General features: G+C 44.2%; 1 protein-coding gene across 5 annotated transcripts in view; it reads right to left on the reverse strand.

Annotated features, from left to right (window-relative positions):
- The window catches only part of LOC124046216 (ena/VASP-like protein), a 68,313-nt gene that overhangs the window by 31,306 nt on the left and 16,935 nt on the right, over positions 1 to 20,072 (reverse strand). For 3 of the 5 annotated variants that reach the window (XM_046366344.1, XM_046366342.1, XM_046366346.1), the window contains exons 2-3: positions 9,471 to 9,639; positions 8,810 to 8,987 (exon numbers count right to left, since the gene is read on the reverse strand). In XM_046366344.1, coding sequence (XP_046222300.1) covers positions 8,810 to 8,987; positions 9,471 to 9,639 — 347 coding nt within the window. Of the gene's footprint in view, positions 1 to 7,162; positions 7,484 to 8,809; positions 8,988 to 9,470; positions 9,640 to 9,727; positions 9,940 to 20,072 lie in introns of those variants that run through there. The other 2 variants (XM_046366345.1, XM_046366347.1) reach the window with 2 other exon arrangements.

A 20,072-nucleotide genomic window follows, 5' to 3' on the forward strand; every position in this document is an offset into this window, starting at 1 on the left:
GACAACCTGTACGGAAGAACATATATTCTTGTGTATCGTTGGTGTTTTGTGAATAGTTTCTTCACATGCCACACCATCCCCAGCAGTAATAGAGATATATATTTAGCATATTGAATGTAGGCCTGAGGTTACATACAGTATAACAATAACCAACAGATAAATAATGATGTAAGGGTCCGGCAGCAGTGTCTATTTTGCCTGTGGGTCTGTCTTTTTACAACACTGAGCACATATTAAACTGTATTTGTACAGTATACAGGTGCTGATCTGGTGAGATGTGTCAATTTAGTTTAACAAGAAGTCGTGACAACCACATTATTGCTCATGGCGCTGCCTTATCTTGTTCAATGTAAAAAATAATGACAATACAACCTAACAGCCAAAATAACCGCCTCAAATGCAGACAGGGCTTTGACAGACAGCCAGTTAATTCCATAAATTGCATGCTGGGTTAAATGGCATGTGTCATCTCACAAGGGAAGTGTGTCCCTCCCCCGTCCTCTCTCTTGCTGCTACTGTGTATCCTCACGCACTCCTCTTCTCTAAATTCTCCCGAGAAAGACACATGATTAGCCATGGCATGTCTTGGTTGTTGACATTAGCATATTAGCATTTACCATGGGGTTCAATACATTTAGCACTAGACATTACTAGTATTTACATTTACATTTAAGTCATTTAGCAGACGCTCTTATCCAGAGCGACTTAGTATGTCTTGCTTGTTTACATTGGAAGTGGTGTATTGTTGTCTGTCAGCTTATTTTGACATTAGGAATTATTTTACAAACATATGCCGGGTTTGGAACCTGCCCAGGCATAAATAGTTGTCCTCATGATGATACTGAGACTTTTTGAGACGGTCTTAATAAGTACAAGGAGTTCATGTCTGGAGTGGGGTGGATGCAGGGTAACCTGGTCTGAGATTTGTTTGTGCTGTCTTGTCAACTCCTATGTGGTCATTGGCATGACAATGACCATAGGAGTTGGCTATCCAGTACAAGCAGATCTGGGACCAGGCTATGTGGGTAGGAATAGTCAGTTGTGAAACACACCACACATCACATGAGGTGCTATGCCTCTGCCCTGAAGAGACAGACTGTGTTTTTCCCCATAGCATGATTGATGTAAATCACAGGCATTTCCACAGGAAACCTCAACTAAACAGGGCCAGCAGCACCGTGGACCAGAATAGACCTGACCTTCCCTTCCCTCCTTCCCATACACACCTGGGTACAATTTCTACAGTGCATTCTGCATTCAACATAACAAATGCATGAATCCCAACCTTCCTTTATTGCCAATCCTGAACCAGATTCAAGGGCAAACATGATTGTATTGGATTGAATGTAATATTCTTAATTTCCATTGGGAAAAACGTCTAACTTCACAAGACTTTGTCAAAATATTCAACAGCAGGATCAACAATGACGGACATAGATGGAGAATGGCCCAGTGCAAAAAAAAAAAAAACAGTGGACAAAACTGTCATTATGACATCATGGTGAGGTATACTAGAAATTTTTAGACATCTTTTTAGTGACCAGACCAAAATAGGCCGTCTTTGCTTGAAATCGTTATGACGTGCCTTGACATCACTAGTAGTGTATATTGACTGGGGTACTGCATAGTCAAATCAAATCAAATTTTATTTGTCACATGCAGATGTTAATGCGAGTGTAGCGAAATGCTTGTGCTTCTAGTTCCAACAATGCAGTAATAACCAACAAGTAATCTAACTAACAATTCCAAAACTACTGTCTTATACACAGTGTAAGGGGATATATCATATGTACATAAGGATATATGAATGAGTGATGGTACAGAGCAGCATAGGCAAGATACAGTAGATGGTGTCGAGTACAGTATATACATATGAGATGGGTATGTAAACAAAGTGGCATAGTTAAAGTGGCTAGTGATACATGTATTACATAAGGATGCAGTCGATGATATAGAGTACAGTATATACGTATGCATATGAGATGAATAATGTAGGGTAAGTAAGATTATATAAGGTAGCATTGTTTAAAGTGGCTAGTGATATATTTACATAATTTCCCATCAATTCCCATTATTAAAGTGGCTGGAGTTGAGTCAGTGTCAGTGTGTTGGCAGCAGCCGCTCAATGTTAGTGGTGGCTGTTTAACAGTCTGATGGCCTTGAGATAGAAGCTGTTTTCAGTCTCTCGGTCCCAGCTTTGATGCACCTGTACTGACCTCGCCTTCTGGATGATAGCGGGGTGAACAGGCAGTGGCTCGGGTGGTTATTGTCCTTGATGATCTTTATGGCCTTCCTGTAACATCAGGTGGTGTAGGTGTCCTGGAGGGCAAGTAGTTTGCCCCCGGTGATGCGTTGAGGGCGGAGCAGTTGAGGGCGGAGCAGTTGCCGTACCAGGCGGTGATACAGCCCGCCAGGATGCTCTCGATTGTGCATCTGTAGAAGTTTGTGAGTGCTTTTGGTGACAAGCCGAATTTCTTCAGCCTCCTGAGGTTGAAGAGGCGCTGCTGCGCCTTCTTCACGATGCTGTCTGTGTGAGTGGACCAATTCAGTTTGTCTGTGATGTGTATGCCGAGGAACTTAAAAATTGCTACCCTCTCCACTACTGTTCCATCGATGTGGATAGGGAGGTGTTCCCTCTGCTGTTTCCTGAAGTCCACAATCATCTCCTTAGTTTTGTTGACGTTGAGTGTGAGGTTATTTTCCTGACACCACACTCCGAGGGCCCTCACCTCCTCCCTGTAGGCCGTCTCGTCGTTGTTGGTAATCAAGCCTACCACTGTTGTGTCGTCCGCAAACTTGATGATTGAGTTGGAGGCGTGCGTGGCCACGCAGTCGTGGGTGAACAGGGAGTACAAGAGAGGGCTCAGAACGCACCCTTGTGGGGCCCCAGTGTTGAGGATCAGCGGGGAGGAGATGTTGTTGCCTACCCTCACCACCTGGGGGGCGGCCCGTCAGGAAGTCCAGTACCCAGTTGCACAGGGCGGGTCGAGACCCAGGGTCTCGAGCTTGATGACGAGCTTGGAGGGTACTATGGTGTTGAATGCTGTAGTCGATGAACAGCATTCTCACATAGGTATTCCTCTTGTCCAGATGGGTTAGGGCAGTGTGCAGTGTGGTTGAGATTGCATCGTCTGTGGACCTATTTGGGCTATAAAGCAAATTGGAGTGGGTCTAGGGTGTCAGGTATGGTGGAGGTGATATGGTCCTTGACTAGTCTCTCAAAGCACTTCATGATGACGGAAGTGAGTGCTACGGGGCGGTAGTCGTTTAGCTCAGTTACCTTAGCTTTCTTGAGCTAAACGACTACCGCCCCGTAGCACTCACTTCCGTGAACTAAGTGGTTACTGAGTCATACCCTACTGCCCCAACTGAGGATGAGACGCTATTCTGAGACCGAGCAGTTAAAAAGGGCTATCCGGGAGATCATGTATTTCATATCAGGAATACCGAACAATAAACTCTAGACGCCCCTTTGAAACACTTGTGTGCCCTTGGGTGTCATTTCCGCTGGGTGTGTTCGGCATGAGGGACACGTGGAACATCTTTATATGGATACTGCTTACCCAGTGAGCACAAGATATTGAAAATACTTATTTTCAACCAAAAATACATATTTTCAACGAGAACATATCAAACAATCTATAGGTTTGGAATATTGGTTTGTTTTCAGAATTCGCTTGACATTACTGATGTATTCAAGTTGGCTTTATAATACATGAATCCAATTCTTAATGAGCAACTAAGGCAGGGATGTTGGCTTAATTTGTGCTGATGGCTGTTTTTTAACAAGGTACTGTAACACTTTCTAAAACTAGATTAATTCCCAATCTCAACAGTCTTTCATGTTTCATCTCCCACAGTCATCGTCTCATGAAGGGAAAATATTAATATTCTATCATCATCAAAGAGACCCAATCATAGGCTTCACATTTCTGCCACCTTTTTCAGAAAATAGCACATGAATATAAATCATTCCCTACTGTACATTGTTTCATCACTACACTGCCTATGAGGAGTTTAGTTGTGTGTGTCCCTGTCTGTGTGTGTGTTGCTCTTCTTTGTTATCTCAGCCTTCATCTCTCTGATAGGTGATGTCTTGGGATGTCTTGTTTACATTCTTCTTGACACTACTCTGAATTCCCCTTGTTAGCAGTTGATAATTATCTGTAATGCTTTGGCACCTATTGTTAGCACATATCCAGCTAGCGCTTATGTCATAAAACAGCCAAAATACTCATAATCGCCATTGAGGGCAGTAATCTATCATGGTGTCTATGAGCCAACCTGAGCCCACCTCCAACCTGATCTTTTCACGGTTTTGTTTGGAATACATGAAACCAAGAATTTGAACTATATACTGTATAGTATTTGCGATCAAAGGAAACCATTGCCAAGCTAATATGCTATCTTTTGGTAGACATACTTTTGTAGCCACTAGGGATGCACAATATATCAGTGACCATATCGGAATCGGCCGATATTACCTAAAAACGCCAACATCGCTATTGGCCTGATGTCTAGTTTAACGCCGATGTGCAAAACCGATTTCAAAGCTGCCGTGCATACCTAAATAACATAACATTTTCCCCTACACGTGCAACACAGCATTCCTAACCTAGTCCACAATGTCAGCTGTATAGATCCAGCATTCAACAAATCGAGCAGTCATTTGAAAGAGTAAGAACATTTCAGAGAGACAACTCAAAGGCTAAATCAATTAACGCCAAGATGATGTAATTCACTGCCCTTGACAATCAACCGTTCTCTGTCGTGGGTGATGTTGGCGTTCGCCACTGGTCGAGCACCGGTACACATTACCAAGTGCGCTATTTTTCAGATGTTGCCCTACCGGAGTTACACAGTAATAGCGTCGCTGCTATTAGCTTCACGGCACACTATTGAACGCCGTTTGGGTCTTTGCATGTCAAAAAGGTACACATGAAATAACACCATAACGCGTTAAATATGTTTTTAATTTGACATATCAAATAATACAGTTCCATTATAGAATGTTGTGTGTTCTGAATTTGCACATGCAAGCCAAGAACCATCACTAATATCAGTAGCACTGTAAAAACTGTACAAAAAAGTCTGCAAACACCAGCCACGAACAATGTGTTTACAATACCGCATTGGTAATAAAGCATTATTTGTTTGACTGCAACTTCTGGGGTAGCTAGCTAGTTTTAGCTTGGTACCTAGCTAGCACCAATACAACCAGCCTGAAAACAATGACCAGTAGAAACTGCAGTCAATTTCATTAATCTTAGCAATGATTTAGGAATTCATGTGAGTAAGTATTAGCTAGGTTGTTGTTTGCCTAATGAAATTGAACTTCAGTTCATGAAAATAAATTGCTAGCCAGCTACTTAACCCTGTGGCCCAAAGTCTAACATTATAAGCAACCAGCTAGCTTCATCTGGCTAGTGACGCTCGACCAGACCGGGTTGTGTTGTGAAGCTAGCCACATTAAGGATTGGTCACAATAGTGGAATTTGCGGTTTGCCTTAAAAAGAAAAGTACATCTTTGAAAGTGATGCAGAAAGTTACAATTGGTGGAATCATGCCATATTTAGACTAAATACTGTTAAACAAGGTTGGAATGTGAAGCAATGAAATGGGGTATCAGTCTACTCAATGACACCCACAGAACCCAACTGTGAAGAGTTTACGCAAATATTAACGTTGTAGCTCTTATCGCGGGACTGTGAATGTGTGAAATCACCTCCCCAGTCAGCCTATTGTGTGTATTGACATTCATATTGCACTGTACAGCTTTACTTAAGGATTGGGGATCAATGAAATGGGGTTCAATGAAATGGGGTATCAGTCTACTCAATACCCAATATATTTTTTTCCAACATCCTCCTCAGAGTTATCATGTAATAACTAAGTAAAAAAATGTATGAACACGTTAAATTATGTGACGTGTAGTCATAGTCAGGTCCTGATTGGTCAACAAGCTTATTTGACAGGTCAAATAGTGTTATTTGACATATCTTTTTTGACACACAAAGACCCAAAACGGCGTTGAGAATGAAACAGAACAAACAAACAACGAAACAGCACAGCAAGTAAGTGAAAGAAATAGGTTTTGATGATGTTTTAGTGGTTATGGGACATATGAAGATGCCAACAAAATAACTTGTTGGTCTGTGTGTGTGTGTAACCTTTATTTAACTAGGCTAGTCAGTTAAGAACAAATTCTTATTTATTTACAATGATGGCCAAACCCGGACAAAGCTGGGCCAATTGTGCGCTGCCCTATGGGTACTCCCAATCACGGCCGGATGTGATACAGCCTGGATTTGAACCAGGGACTGTGGTGACGCCTCATGCAGTGCCTTAGACCACTGCGTCCGTGTGTGTGTTAACTATTCAACTGTACTAGAATGCTTAAGGCCCCTAACATTTTAAATATCGGTTATCGGTATCTGTTTTTTTGGCAAGGAAAATATTGGGTATCGGACAAAAATGTAATATCGGTACATCACTATTAGCCACTTACTTTCAGCTCCAGACACAACAAAGTAACTAAACATAAGATACGTTGGTATTAGGCTGGTAAAGAGTTGCCTAATATTTCAAATACAACAATGTGGACCACTCGTCAATATCACTTGGCAACTGCAGCCTCACAGCGACTGCACAATTAAAGGCTTTTAGATTAGTACACAATAGCCAACACCATTAACACAATCAAGGGTTATTATGAACGCTATACAAGGCCTGCTTTTTCTCACACTCTCTAACTCAGATGGTGTTTACCTAATTGCCTAAATGTAAGTTGGGTGAAATATGATGCTAAAAAACAGTATTCAAACCTCAGGACCCCCACATCTAAGCACCCTGTGGTGCTGTAGCCCCAAAACATGATCAAATATAAATGCTACTTTGCCCCTTAGGGCCACCATGGTGTTTAAATGGAAAACTTTCATTGGCAGTTAACAGAAATGCATACAGCTTAAGCTTTACATGATTAGTGATGATGAACAGCTTACACATCTGCATAGTGATTTCCAGAACATCATCTCCCTATTTTAGCCCTACAATGCCACCCAGAGAGGTGTTGCCAATTCCATCAGCCTCACATTGCCAGCAGCACCCTCATGCAATAGATCCCCCTGATTACCCCCCTCCCTCTATCACCTACTCTACTTACTGAGGTTGATCTTCGCAGAAGTGCACCTTCTGATAGTGGCTGGTGACATCTCTGGAGTAAGAATAATCGTGAGACACTCTCTGCTGTTCTTACAGTGTCTTTAGCAAGCTATTACTGCATGCAGTATACATACTAACTATGGCTTCTAGTCAGGCAGCTGGCCAGACTACTGGAATAGCATTAGCCACGAGTCTGGTGATCCAACATGGGACCATAGCATTTATAAAGCAGGAGAATGCCTGCGACTGCGTTCCCTGGACCAAAGAAGCACCTTGGGTTTGCTTGAGGAGCCCCATAGCTCAGCTCACCTCCAACATGGCCCACTCCTGTCACCTCAAAAGGTTCCCCAAAAAAGGAGAATGCCATGTGAGATTTGGCGGTCTAAGATAGTTTGGCTCCAAGGGTATTTTAGCCAGGCTGTGCACCAATAGGAAGGCTAGAGGATGGAATGGAGCCGTCACCGAACTCCCCCCCCCCAACAGCGTATAAGTAGCAGCCTGTAATAGGAGAGGCACATGTGCTATGTGTTAAGTATGGGTCTGGAAGGCTTCATATAAAGACCTCACTACATTTCTGTTGTCATAAACTAGCAGGACCATACATCTCCTCTAACTACAGGTCTTTACATTGATGTGTGCAAGTGTCTTTCCTGGTGTGATAGTGTTAATAGTTGTAATGGTTAGTTTGGATAGTGTTGTATTAGGCATGCAGTATTGTCACAACTGTCTGCAATCAGCCCTCATACTTTATGCTTAAATGACCAATGACCAGGCTACTGAACATATCTAAGTCTGGCAGCCTGGGCCCTAGCCTGGGTTGTGTTCAATAGGGAAAAACATTTTGAAGTGAAATGTGGATGTACTATTTGATCTTGTCCAATAAGACCTTTTAAATAATTTTCCGTTGCATAACATTTTTAAACGTGCCCTACTGAACACGACATACGTCACTGAGTTTATAGTCAAGCAGGGTTCTTTTGTATTACCAATTTCCCACACTTTGCTGAAAGATTTCACCCTCAGCCATAGAGAAACACTAGTTATGGTTCTGTTTTCACCTTAGAGCTTGATATCCAGCAGAGGGAGGTAGGCAGGTGGTTAGTGTTGGGCCAGTAACCAAAAGGTTGCTAGATCAAATCCCAAGCTGGGATTGTATGTTGTTCTGTCCCTGAACAAGGCAGTTAAACCACTGTTCCTAGGCTGTCATTGTAATTAAGAATTTGTTCTTAACTGACTTGCCTCGTTAAAAAAAAGAAAAGAAAAGAACTCAGTTGAGATCAATCCAGCAACCAGACTGACTAGCACCTACAGCACTAATGTCATTGGCTGAAACAAGTGTAAACTGAAAAGGTTGAAATCCTTTCTAAAAATAGATTATATCTATAAGAGATATTATATCTTACAACTACCTAAATATGTTCAACAAAATATTTTGTTGTTCCAACAATCCTGGGATGATAGTGGAGTTAAACTGGCCACAAATGACTGGCTAAAAAGATTTGCATTTTGACTGACAATTAGTAGCTAGCGTGTCGAGTACAACTGACAATTAACATTCATCAGTTTCAGCTACAGCCCAGCTAAACCCTTTGACTGTGACATAAACAGACTGACATACAGGTTATTGCCACACTGGAAAGGGTCCCACCTCCGTCTTGCGAGCTGAGCACATTGAGGGCAAACATCATGGCGGTGGAGAAGGTGGTGGCCTCCTCCTTGCTGGCGAAGTTGAGACCGTACACCTGCCTGGCATCACGCCACTGGTGGAAGGTGGGTGTAGCCTGATTATACTTCAGCCCCTTTACTATGGAGTAGTTGATCACAACCTGAGAGACAGACAGACAGCCAAGTACTCATCAATCATTCATTATTTGCCAAATACTATTGTCAGCTTAGATCAGTGATGGATGGAATTCCATCAATAGTGCCATAGAAATTACTGGTACATTTCAAAAACATTGTTTGCATTTTTATTTTTATCACAGTGCTGAATTTGAAAGAGATTGTCTTGCATAAGAGATGGACTCTATCTCTATTATTATCCTTAAGCCAGTGTGTGTGATGAATAGGCTTGCAGTGAAACATGTCTTCCCCCATATCTACGTCACATATGTAGGTCCATAGAAATGACTAGAACAGACAAATTCACCTTAGTGTGTGTGTGTGTGTGTGTGTGTGTGTGTGTGTGTGTGTGTGTGTGTGTGTGTGTGTGTGTGTGTGTGTGTGTGTGTGTGTGTGTGTGTGTGTGTGTGTGTGTGTGTGTGTGTGTGTGTGTGTGTGCGTGTGTGTGTGCGTGTGTGTGTGTGTACCTGCTGGTCCTGTAGTTTGACCCCAACCACGCGGAAGGTGTTGTTGGCCGTGTTGTGGTAGATGTTGATGCGGCTGAAGCCCTGCTGTCCCGGCTTGATTGGCACCCACTTCTTACTGGCATCATCGTACACCATGACCGAGGCGCGGGCTTGGCAGATACTCTGTTCACTGTGAAGGAGGAAGAGACAAGGGTTAGAGGTCAACAACAAAGACATAGGGTTAATGTAAAAAAAAAAAAAATAATCCTCAATTTCACCTGTTCTGGCAATGTTTATTTTTAGGTTGCAGGAAGGTTCTGAGAACGTTTTACTCTTGTTCCTTGAAAGTTTCCCTGGGAGGTTTTATTAACGCTATGGGAACAGAAATTATGGGTTATTTGGAGGTTTTTGTATAACTTCCTTAAACCTTTCACTGAATGTTTCAATAATGGGGCGGCAGCGTAGCCTAGTGGTTAGAGCGTTGGACTAGTAACCAGAAGGTTGCGAGTTCAAACCCCCGAGCTGACAAGGTACAAATCTGTTGTTCTGCCCCTGAACAGGCAGTTAACCCACTGTTCCCAGGCCGTCATTGAAAATAAGAATATGTTCTTAACTGACTTGCCTGGTTAAATAAAGGTCAAATTAAAAAAATATATTTAAAAAAAATGTTTCAATAATAATAATTGCCCCGGCCTGCTAACTGCTAGCTTACCTGCCCGGTCTGTAACTGCTAGCCCATGCTAACCCGGCTTGCTAACCCGGCTTGCTAACCCGGCCTGCTAACTGCTAGCTTGCCCCGGTCTACGAGCTGCTAGCTTGTTCAGCCCTGGCCTACTAACTGTAAGCTTGTTAGCATCGGCCTGCCAACTGTCTGAATCGCTGTGTCCCCAACCACTCACTGGACCCATATATTCACTTGGCTACGCATGCCTCTCTCTAATATCAATATGCCTTGTCCATTTCTATCCTGGTTAGTGATTACTGTCTTATTTCACTGTAGAGCCTCTACTCAATATCAGCTCAATATGCCTTAACCAACCATGTTGTTCCACCTCCTACATGACATTACCTGGTTTAAACATCTCTAGAGACTATATCTCTCTCTTCATTTACTCAATGCCTAGGTTTACCTACAATGTACTCACATCCTACCTTACCTTTGTCTGTACACTATGCCTTGAATCTATGCTATTGTGCCCAGAAACCTGCTCCTTTTACTCTCTGTTCTGAACGTGCTAGACGGCCAGTTCGTATAGTCTTTAGCCGTACCCTTATCCTACTTCTCCTCTGTTCCTCTGGTGATGTGGAGGTTAATCCAGGTCCTGCAGTGCCTAGCTCCACTCCCACCCCACAGGTGCTCTCATTTGTTGACTTCTGTAAACGTAAAAGCCTTGGTTTCATGCATGTTAACATTAGAAGCCTACTCCCTAAGTTTGTTTTACTCACTGCTTTAGCACACTCTGCCAACCCAGATGTCTTAGCCGTGTCTGAATCCTGGCTTAGGAAAACCATCAAAAACCTTGAAATTTCCATTCCTAACTATAACGTTTTCCGCCAAGATAGAACTGCCAAAGGGGGCGGTTTTGCAATCTACTGCAGAGATAGCCTGCAGAGTTCTGTATTACTATCTTAAGTGGGTACCCAAACAATTTGAGCTTCTACTTCTAAAAATTCAACTTTCCAGAAACAAGTCTCTCACTGTTGCTGCTTGCTATAGACCTCCCTCTGCCCCCAGCTGTGCCCTCAAAACCATATGTGAATTGATTGCCCCCCATCTATCTTCTGAGCTCATGCTACTAGGTGACCTAAACTGGGACATGCCGGCCATCCTACAAACTAAGCTTGATGGCCTCAATCTCACCCAGATTATGAACCAATGAACATGCCAGGTTCAACCCCAAATCAGTAAACATGGGCACCAATAAGCATTCAATAAGCATTTCTCTACAGCTGGACATGCTTTCCACCTGCCTACCCCTACCCTGGTCAACTGCCCAGCACCCTCCACAGCAACCCGCCAAAGCCCCCACCATTTCTCCTTTGCCCAAATCCAGATAGCTGATGTTCTGAAAGAGCTGCAAAATCTGGACCCCTACAAATCAGCCGGGCTAGACAATCTGGACCCTCTCTTTCTAAAAATATCTGCCGAAATTGTTGCAACCCCTATTACTAGCCTGTTCAACCTCTCTTTCGTATTGTCTGAGATTCCCAAAGATTGGAAAGCTGCCGCGGTCATCCCCCTCTTCAAAGGGGGTGACACTCTAGACCAAAACTGCTACAGACCTATATCTATCCTACCCTGTCTTTATAAGGTCTTCGAAAGCCAAGTTAACAAACAGATTACTGACTATTTCGAATACCACCATACCTTCTCCGCTATGCAATCTGGTTTCAGAGCTGGTCATGGGTGCACCTCAGCCACGCTCAAGGTTCTAAACGACATCATAACCACCATCGATAAGAGACATTACTGTGCAGCCGTATTCATCGACCTGGCCAAGGCTTTCTACTCTGTCAATCACAACATTCTTATTGGCAGACTCGACAGCCTTGGTTTCTCAAATGATTGCCTCGCCTGGTTTACCAACTACTTCTCTGATAGAGTTCAGTGTGTCAAATCGGAGGGACTGTTGTCCGGTCCTCTGACAGTCTCTATGGATGTGCCACAGAGTTCAATTCTCGGGCCAACTCTTTTTTATGTATACATCAATGATGTTGCTCTTGCTGCTGGTGATTCTCTGATCCACCTCTACGCAGACAACACCATTCTGTATACTTCTGGCCCCTCCTTGGACACTGTGTTAACTAACCTCCAGACGAGCTTCAATGCCATACAACTCTCCTTCCATGGCCTCCAACTGCTCTTAAACGCAAATAAAACGAAATGCATGCTATTCAATCGATCACTGCCCGCACCTGCCCGCCCGTCCAGCATTACTACTCTGGACGGCTCTGACTTAGAATACGTGGACAACTACAAAAATGTGTGTGCCTGGTTAGACTGTAAACTCTCCTTCCAGACTCACATTAAGAATCTCCAATCCAAAATTACATCTAGAATCGGCTTCCTATATCGCAACAAAGCATCCTTCACTCATGCTGCCAAACATACCCTCGTAAAACTGACCATCCTACCGATCCTCGACTTCGGTGATGTCATCTATAAAATAGCCTCCAACACTCTACTCAACAAACTGAATGCAGTCTATCACAGTGCCATCTGTTTTGTCACCAAAGCCCCATACACTACCCACCATTGCGACCTGTACGCTTTCGTTGGTTGTCCCTCTCTTCATACTCGTCGCCAAACCCACTGGCTATCTACAAGTCTCTGCTAGGTAAAGCCCCGCCTTATCTCAGCTTACTGGTCACCATAGCAGCACCCACTCATAGCACGCGCTCCAGCAGATATATCTCACTGGTCACCCCCAAAGCCAATTCCTCCTTTGGTCGTCTTTCCTTCCAGTTCTCTGCTGCCCATGACTGGAACGAATTGCTATTCTTTATCTTGGCCAGGTCGCAGTTGCAAATGATAACTTGTTCTCAACTAGCCTACCTGGTTAAATAAAGGTGAAATAAAATAAAAATAAATAAAAATAATACTTTTAATAACACTGCTAGCTTATTTTGGGTTAACTTTTTGGAACTACAAGCATAGATAGAACACATGTAAATTCCTTTCCTTAGGCATTAATCATGCAAACACATTTATTTTTTATTGTGACACGGCATCAGTGAGATTCAAACCTGTAATCTTATCTTCTCTGTCTATGGAATTAGTCCACTGGGCCACCAGGATGGAACTACCATGCCATGTTTTTTACGCATACAAAACTGTTCATTTTAATTGCTGAGAACGGAATTTATGTTTTCATGGAATGTTTCTTTTTTTGTTTAAACCCCTTTTTCGCCCCAATTTCGTGATATCCAATTACAATCTGTCTCATCGCTACAACCCCCCCAACCGCCACGGGAGAGGCGAAGGTCGAATCATGCTTCCTCCGAAACATGACCCTTCTAACCTGCCCACTTAACCTGGAAGCCAGCTGCACCAATGTGTCGGAGGAAACACTGTTCCATTGACGACAACAAGTCAGTCTGCAGGCACCCAGCCCACCATAAGGAGTCTCTAGATCGCGATGAGCCAAGTAAAGCCCCCCGGGCGAAACGCACCCCTAACCCGGACGACGCAGGGCCAATGTGCGCTCCCCTATGGGACACGTTCTGTGTCAGAGCAATGAAATACCAAAAATAACATGTTTTTTGGGGGTCAAGTTTCTTAAATGTGCTGAGAGTGTTCCAAAGCCAAGCAACTATCCCAGAAAGTTGCGGGAAGCTTGTATCAAAATAACCATAGGACAACCATGCTCTCACCAAGCTTTAAGAAATGCTTGCAGTGCCAGGGTTGTGGGTTCGATTCCAAAGGGGGACCAATACGAAAAAGTATGCACTCACTACTGTAAGTCGCTCTGGATAAGAGTGTTTGCTAAATTACTGAAATGTAATGGTTCTCGGAACATGCGCTAGTTGGTATATGTCAGAATGTTTGGAGACATGGGCGGAAAGGTGTGTGTTGCTGATCTATGATAACACGGTGAGTGAAAATCAGTGTCTAATTAACTATCTGATCACCAGATGGGAGGAATATATCTGTTTAAAAGTAAATGAGAGACCAGGAGCTCAAACCAGAGGAATGGTGAATTTGCATCCACAAATAACCATGGTTTTGGTCCAGGCAGAGACTGACTTGATTCCAAACTCTCCATCCCTTTCGACAGCAAGAATTAAACAATTGACTTGTAGTGAACAAAAACATTTCAAAGCACTAATGATAACGCCTTAGAGGTGGTGTCGGAGTCCTGGAAAAAACATGTATCTCCATGCGTCACTTTCAATGACTTCTTTCAATCTATGTAAATAAAAATCTACATTGAGATGTTGATACAAACCAGAGAGAACTAAATACACATTTTCAAAGTCTTTTCAACCCAAAATATGTATTTTCAACATCTTTTGCTCATAGGGAAAATGTTTCCAGTACACCAACAGCCTAAACAGCAGGGCTTTACAAAGTCTTTCCTGGGGCACCCAGGGTGCACGTTTTGGTTTGTGCCCTAGCACTAAACAGCTGATTCAAATAATCCAATCTTGCTAATAAGTTTGACTCAGCCGTGCACCCGGCGGGTGATTTAAGAGTATGAATAACAATATGGTGTGATATTCCTGACAGCATGACAGGGTATTGATGTTTCACACATGGAGCTCTAAAAGGCGAGATTTGCTTTTGCCCTCAGGGGACTGTGAAGTGACAAAGTTTTAAAATGTTCACCTTGATTACCAAAGGGACAGCGAAGCTCTGCTATTTGAGCTAACTGCTTTAAATAATGATCTTGCTCAGCTACTTCAGGCGACCCAACATTCTTAGTCTTAATTGTACAGACTGGCAAATTAGCACAGCATTCACAGCTGTCATTTCAAGGCACCAATACTTAAAGGATATATTTTGCAAAGTGGGTGCCTCAACATAGAAAGCCTTTTCAATATCCAAAAATAAGTATTTAAAATATCGCAGCTAAATCAAGATTCCACCACAGACAGACAATGGGTCATCTAGACTCTAAGGCCCCTAGGACATCACTAGCATTCAAATGCCAGCATGTGGCCGTCCTCTGTGATCTCCTTCCTCCCTAGGAGGTGGAGGACATGGAGACTGACACTTCAGCCATGCCTCAGCACAGCGAATGGGTGAGGCAGTATGAGTGCAGGATTCAGAACCTCTTGCACCAACATCTACTACCTTTTTCACACTATTGTGCCATCCCGAACCGAACAGCTCAGATAGTTTATTTTCACACTGTCCTTTCCAGTACAGTTCCAGCAACTATGGCAGATGTGTAATCAGGCCAGCGCAGTACACTACAACAATATTAGAGGGTCAGGCTCTGAAAGAATGCCGTAGGACAGGGACAGACAACTGTCCCTCCTTGAATACTAACCTACTGTAAGCCTGGCACTGACACATTCTCACTACACTTCAGTATCAACCATCAGACAGTCATCACACAATTAGTCACCATCACTATCCTTGCAAGTTCAAATTAAATTGACGCGCAGTGTGATAATCAATTACAGATAATCTAAAAATCCAATCATTGCCCAGTGAGTCCTTGAGGAGACATTGAGCATGCAGTCGGATATAGCAAGTTTGGTTTACCCTTTATGTGTAATCTCAGCCAGTTAGCGCAGCAGGCAACAGTGCTGTGCTTCATTTGAGTGAGGTTTAGTTTGACACAGTAGGTGAAATAATATCTCAGCAACGGAAGCAAAGGCTAACAGCTAATAACTGAAGGCTAACGGCAATAAATGGAGGAGAAGGTTTGAGAGCATCTTCATTTACCACATTCAAAATAGGGAAGTCTTGGGCTCAATTGAGTCATTAACTAAATCAATAAAAGCCATTCAAATAAATCCAAAATAAAGCCTTACAGAAAACAAGCTTATGCCTCTCTGGTATCCTGGCAACAACAGGTAGACCCCAACATGTTTTAGACTCAACTGTGGGCATAGTTCACCAGTCATCCTACTCAGTCAAGTAGGACTTAGCAATGGAGGATATCCCAAGTCCACACAAGACGGATTTCCTTACTCAAAGCTTTCAAAGACATTACTGGGACTTAGAGCATAAAGATATATTCTATCTGGTTCTAAATTGAGTTGGGCTCAATCTAATCACATAACAGGTGCTTCTACACAGTACAGAGACCACCCATGTCCCTGAGGAGATACTCAGTTCTTTAGTGTCTGACAGATCCCCTTACAAAAACAAGCCCTATTTCTGGAGTCATTTGGAGTTGAGGGTTTATATGCCTTCTCTGTGAAGCATTGGTTTCAGTACCCCACCAGGCTAAGTCAGAAATAAAGCATAGCGCCGTCAATTTGTCTGACTGACATTGCTCAATCATCGCATGTGATGCAACTTAAAGATTAACGACTGTAGGCTCCTCGAATGTCGCTGAGGCCGAGCTCCCTGCCATCCAGGATCTCTTACCAGGCGGTGTCAGAGGAAGGCCCCAACAATTGTCAGACTCCAGCCAACCAAGTCATAGACTGTTCTCTCTGCTACCGCACGACCAGCGGTACCGGATCGTCCTAGTCTGGGACCAAAAGGCTCCTGAACAGCTTCTACCCACAAGCCATAAGACTGCTGAACAGGTAATCAAATACCTACCCAGACTTATTGACGCCACACACACACACACACACATACATACACACACACTTTCACACACGCTGCTGCTACTCTGTGTATTATCTATCCTGATTGCCTAGTGACTTTTACCCCTACCTTCATGTAGATATCACCTCGACTACCTCGTAACCCCAGCACATTAAATCGGTACCGTTACTCCTTGTAATAGCCTCGTTATTGTTATTGCATGTAAAAAAATATATGTTTTTGGGGTGCAAATGTTCACAATTTTTCATACTTTTTAAATGTTTTATTTGATGTTGGCTCGTCACTCAATTCAGCTTCCTGTCTTCTACCAGACTTCCACCACTACAGAAGATAGTGCTATTGTAACCACATTAGAGCTATGAATATAATTTGGGTTATGACCACTCTTAATGAGGATACATGCTGTAAAACAACCACATGTGTCACGCCCTGATCTGTTTCACCTGTACTTGTGCCCGTTTCCACCCCCTCCAGGTGTCGCCCATCTTCCCCCACTTATCCTCTAGGTATTTATGTCTGTTTTATGTCTGTCTGTGCCAGTTCGTCTTGTTTTTCAAGCTTACCAATGCTTGTTCCTGTCAGCTCCTGTCGTTCGCCAGCCTCGCATTTTCTCGTCCTCTTGGTTTTTGACCCTTGCCTGTCCTGACCCTGTACCCGCCTGCCCGACCACTCTGCCTGACCCTGAGCCTGCCTGCCGTCCTGTACCTTTGCTCCTACTCTGGATTATTGACCCCTGCCTGCCTTGACCTGTTGTTTGTCTGTTACAATAAACATTGTTACTTCACACAATCTGCACTTGGGTCTTACCTTGCTTCCTGATAAAAAGCTTTAAAAGAGACACAGATCTCTTATTAATAGTCATCTGACACTAGCGGCTGTCTCCAAAGCCATTTTTAAAGAACTCAAATACTTTGCAGTCGCTGGGGACGTAAAAATAACTTAGAGAAAAAGGCAGCCTGACAAATACAACTAAGCTAAAGGGAGCTACAGCACTGCAAGTTAGGGTGACAGAGTGGGCAATGTCTACATGACACAATGGGAATGGTCAAATCATACAGACTGCAAACTCCTGCACTGCCCCTGATGAACTATGAGCATCACACTTTAGCACGATGGTAACAGTATTTGCACTGGAACTAATACAAAGGCCTAGTCATACAACTGCAGCACATTTTTAACACATTCTATATTGGTTTAGCCTCCACTGACTGGTTTGTGGTTAGAGAATGCTAATATTAGCACTTGGTGGTAGTGGGTGTGTATACAAACATCAACATCTTCCTGATCCAAGACCGATTCTCGTAGGATTTGAAATGATACAATGGATTTGAAATGATACAATGGCTATGAGGTTAAGGTGCAGACTGTCAGCTGAGGGTAGTTTCTTCCATATCGGGTGAACCGTTTAGAATTTACAGCACTTTTTGTATACAGTTCTCCAATTTTAGGGGACCAAAAGTATTGGGACAAATTCACTTGTGTATTAAAGAAGTAAAAAGTTAAGTATTTGGTCCCACATTCATGGCACACACCGACGACATCAAGCTTGTGTGTTGGATGCATTTGCTGTTTGTTTTGGTTGTGTTTCTGTCACGCCTTGGTCATAGTATTTTTGTGTTTTCGTTATATATTTGTTCAGGCCAGGGTGTGACATGGGTTTATTGTGTTGTCGTATTGTTTTTTTTGTAGGCATTGGGATTGTGGTTGATTAGGGGTGTGTCTAGTTTAGGCTTGGCTGCCTGAGGCGGTTCTCAATCAGAGTCAGGTGATTCTTGTTGTCTCTGATAGGGAACCGTATTTAGGTAGCCTGGGTTTCACTGTGTATTTCGTGAGTGATTGTTCCTGTCTCTGTGTAGTGTTCACCAGATAGGCTGTATTAGGTTTTCACGTTCCGTTTGTTGTTTTGGGATTTTTAAGTTATTTCATGTATCGTCATTTGTTTTATTAAAGACATGAGTAACCACCACGCTGCATTTCGGTCCGACTCTCTTTCGACGAACGAACGCCGTTACAGAATCACCCACCACACACGGACCGAGTGGCGTGGTAACAGGCAGCGACAGCAGGAGAAGCGAAAGCAGGAGCAGCGAAAGGAGGATGAATTGTTCGGAGAATGGACATGGGAAGACGTGTTGGATGGCAAAGGTTGTTACACTTGGGAGGAGATACTGGCCGGAAGAGATCGCCTCCCATGGGAACAAGCGGAGGCACTTAGGAGAGCAGAGGCAACCGGAGATAGGAGTCGAAGAGAAAGACACGGCGGCGCAGAAAGAAACCCGAAAGTCAGCCCCAAAAATGTATTGGGGGAGGGCTCAGGGAGAGAGTAGCAGAGTCAGGAGTCAGACCTGAGCCAACTCTCCCTGTTAATCGTGAGGAGCAGCGATCAAAGGACTTCTGGACTTGGGAGGAGATATTAGATGGAAAAGGACCCTGGGCTCAGCCTGGAGAATATCGCCGTCCCAAGGAAGAACTGGAGGCGGAAAAGGAGAGGCGCTGGTATGAGGAGGCAGCACGGCGACGCGGATGGAAGCCTGAGAGTCAGCCCCAAAAATGTATGGGGGGGCGACTTACAGGGAGTATGGCTATGCCAGGTAGGAGACCAGCGCAAACTCCCTGTGCTTACCGGGGGGCTAGAGAGACCGGGCAGGCACCGTGTTATGCTATGGAGCGCACAGTGTTTCCAGTGCGGGTGCATAGCCCGGTGCGGTTCATACCAGCCCTTCGTATTGGCCGGGCTAGAGTGGGCATCGAGCCAGGTAAGGTTGGGCAGGCTCGGTGCTTAAGAGCTCCAGTGCGCCTGCACGGTCCGGTCTATCCAGAGCCACCTCCACACACCAGTCCTCCGATAGCAGCTCCCCGCACCAGGCTTCCTGTGCGTGTCCTCGATCCAGTATCACCAGTTCCAGCACCACGCACCAGGCCTTCAGTGCGCCTCGCCTGTTCAGCACAGCCAGAGCCTTCCTTCCCTCCTGCGCTGTCGGAGTCTCCCGCCTGTTCAGCGCTTCTAGAGCCTTCCTCCTCTACAGCGCTGCCGGAGCCTCCTGCCTGTTCGGAGCAGCCTGAGCTGCCAGTCTGCATAGAGCAGCTAGATCCAACAGTCAGCCATGATCTTCCAGATCTGCCAGTCAACCAGTCTCTTCCAGATCTGCCAGTCAACCAGAATCTTCCAGATCCGCCAGCCAGCCAGGATCTACCGGAGCCTACTACCTGCCTGAGCTTCATCTCAGTACTGGGCTTCCTCTTAGTACTGGGCTTTCTCTCAGTCCCAGGCTTCCCCTCAGTCCCGGGCTTCCCCCTCAGTCCCGAGCTGCCTCTCAGTCCCGAGCTGCCCCTCAGTCCCGAGCTGCCCCTCAGTGCTGAGCTTCCCCTCAGTCCCGAGCTGCCTC

This window comes from Oncorhynchus gorbuscha, linkage group LG10 (assembly GCF_021184085.1).
Source record: "Oncorhynchus gorbuscha isolate QuinsamMale2020 ecotype Even-year linkage group LG10, OgorEven_v1.0, whole genome shotgun sequence".
Taxonomy (NCBI): domain Eukaryota; kingdom Metazoa; phylum Chordata; class Actinopteri; order Salmoniformes; family Salmonidae; genus Oncorhynchus; species Oncorhynchus gorbuscha.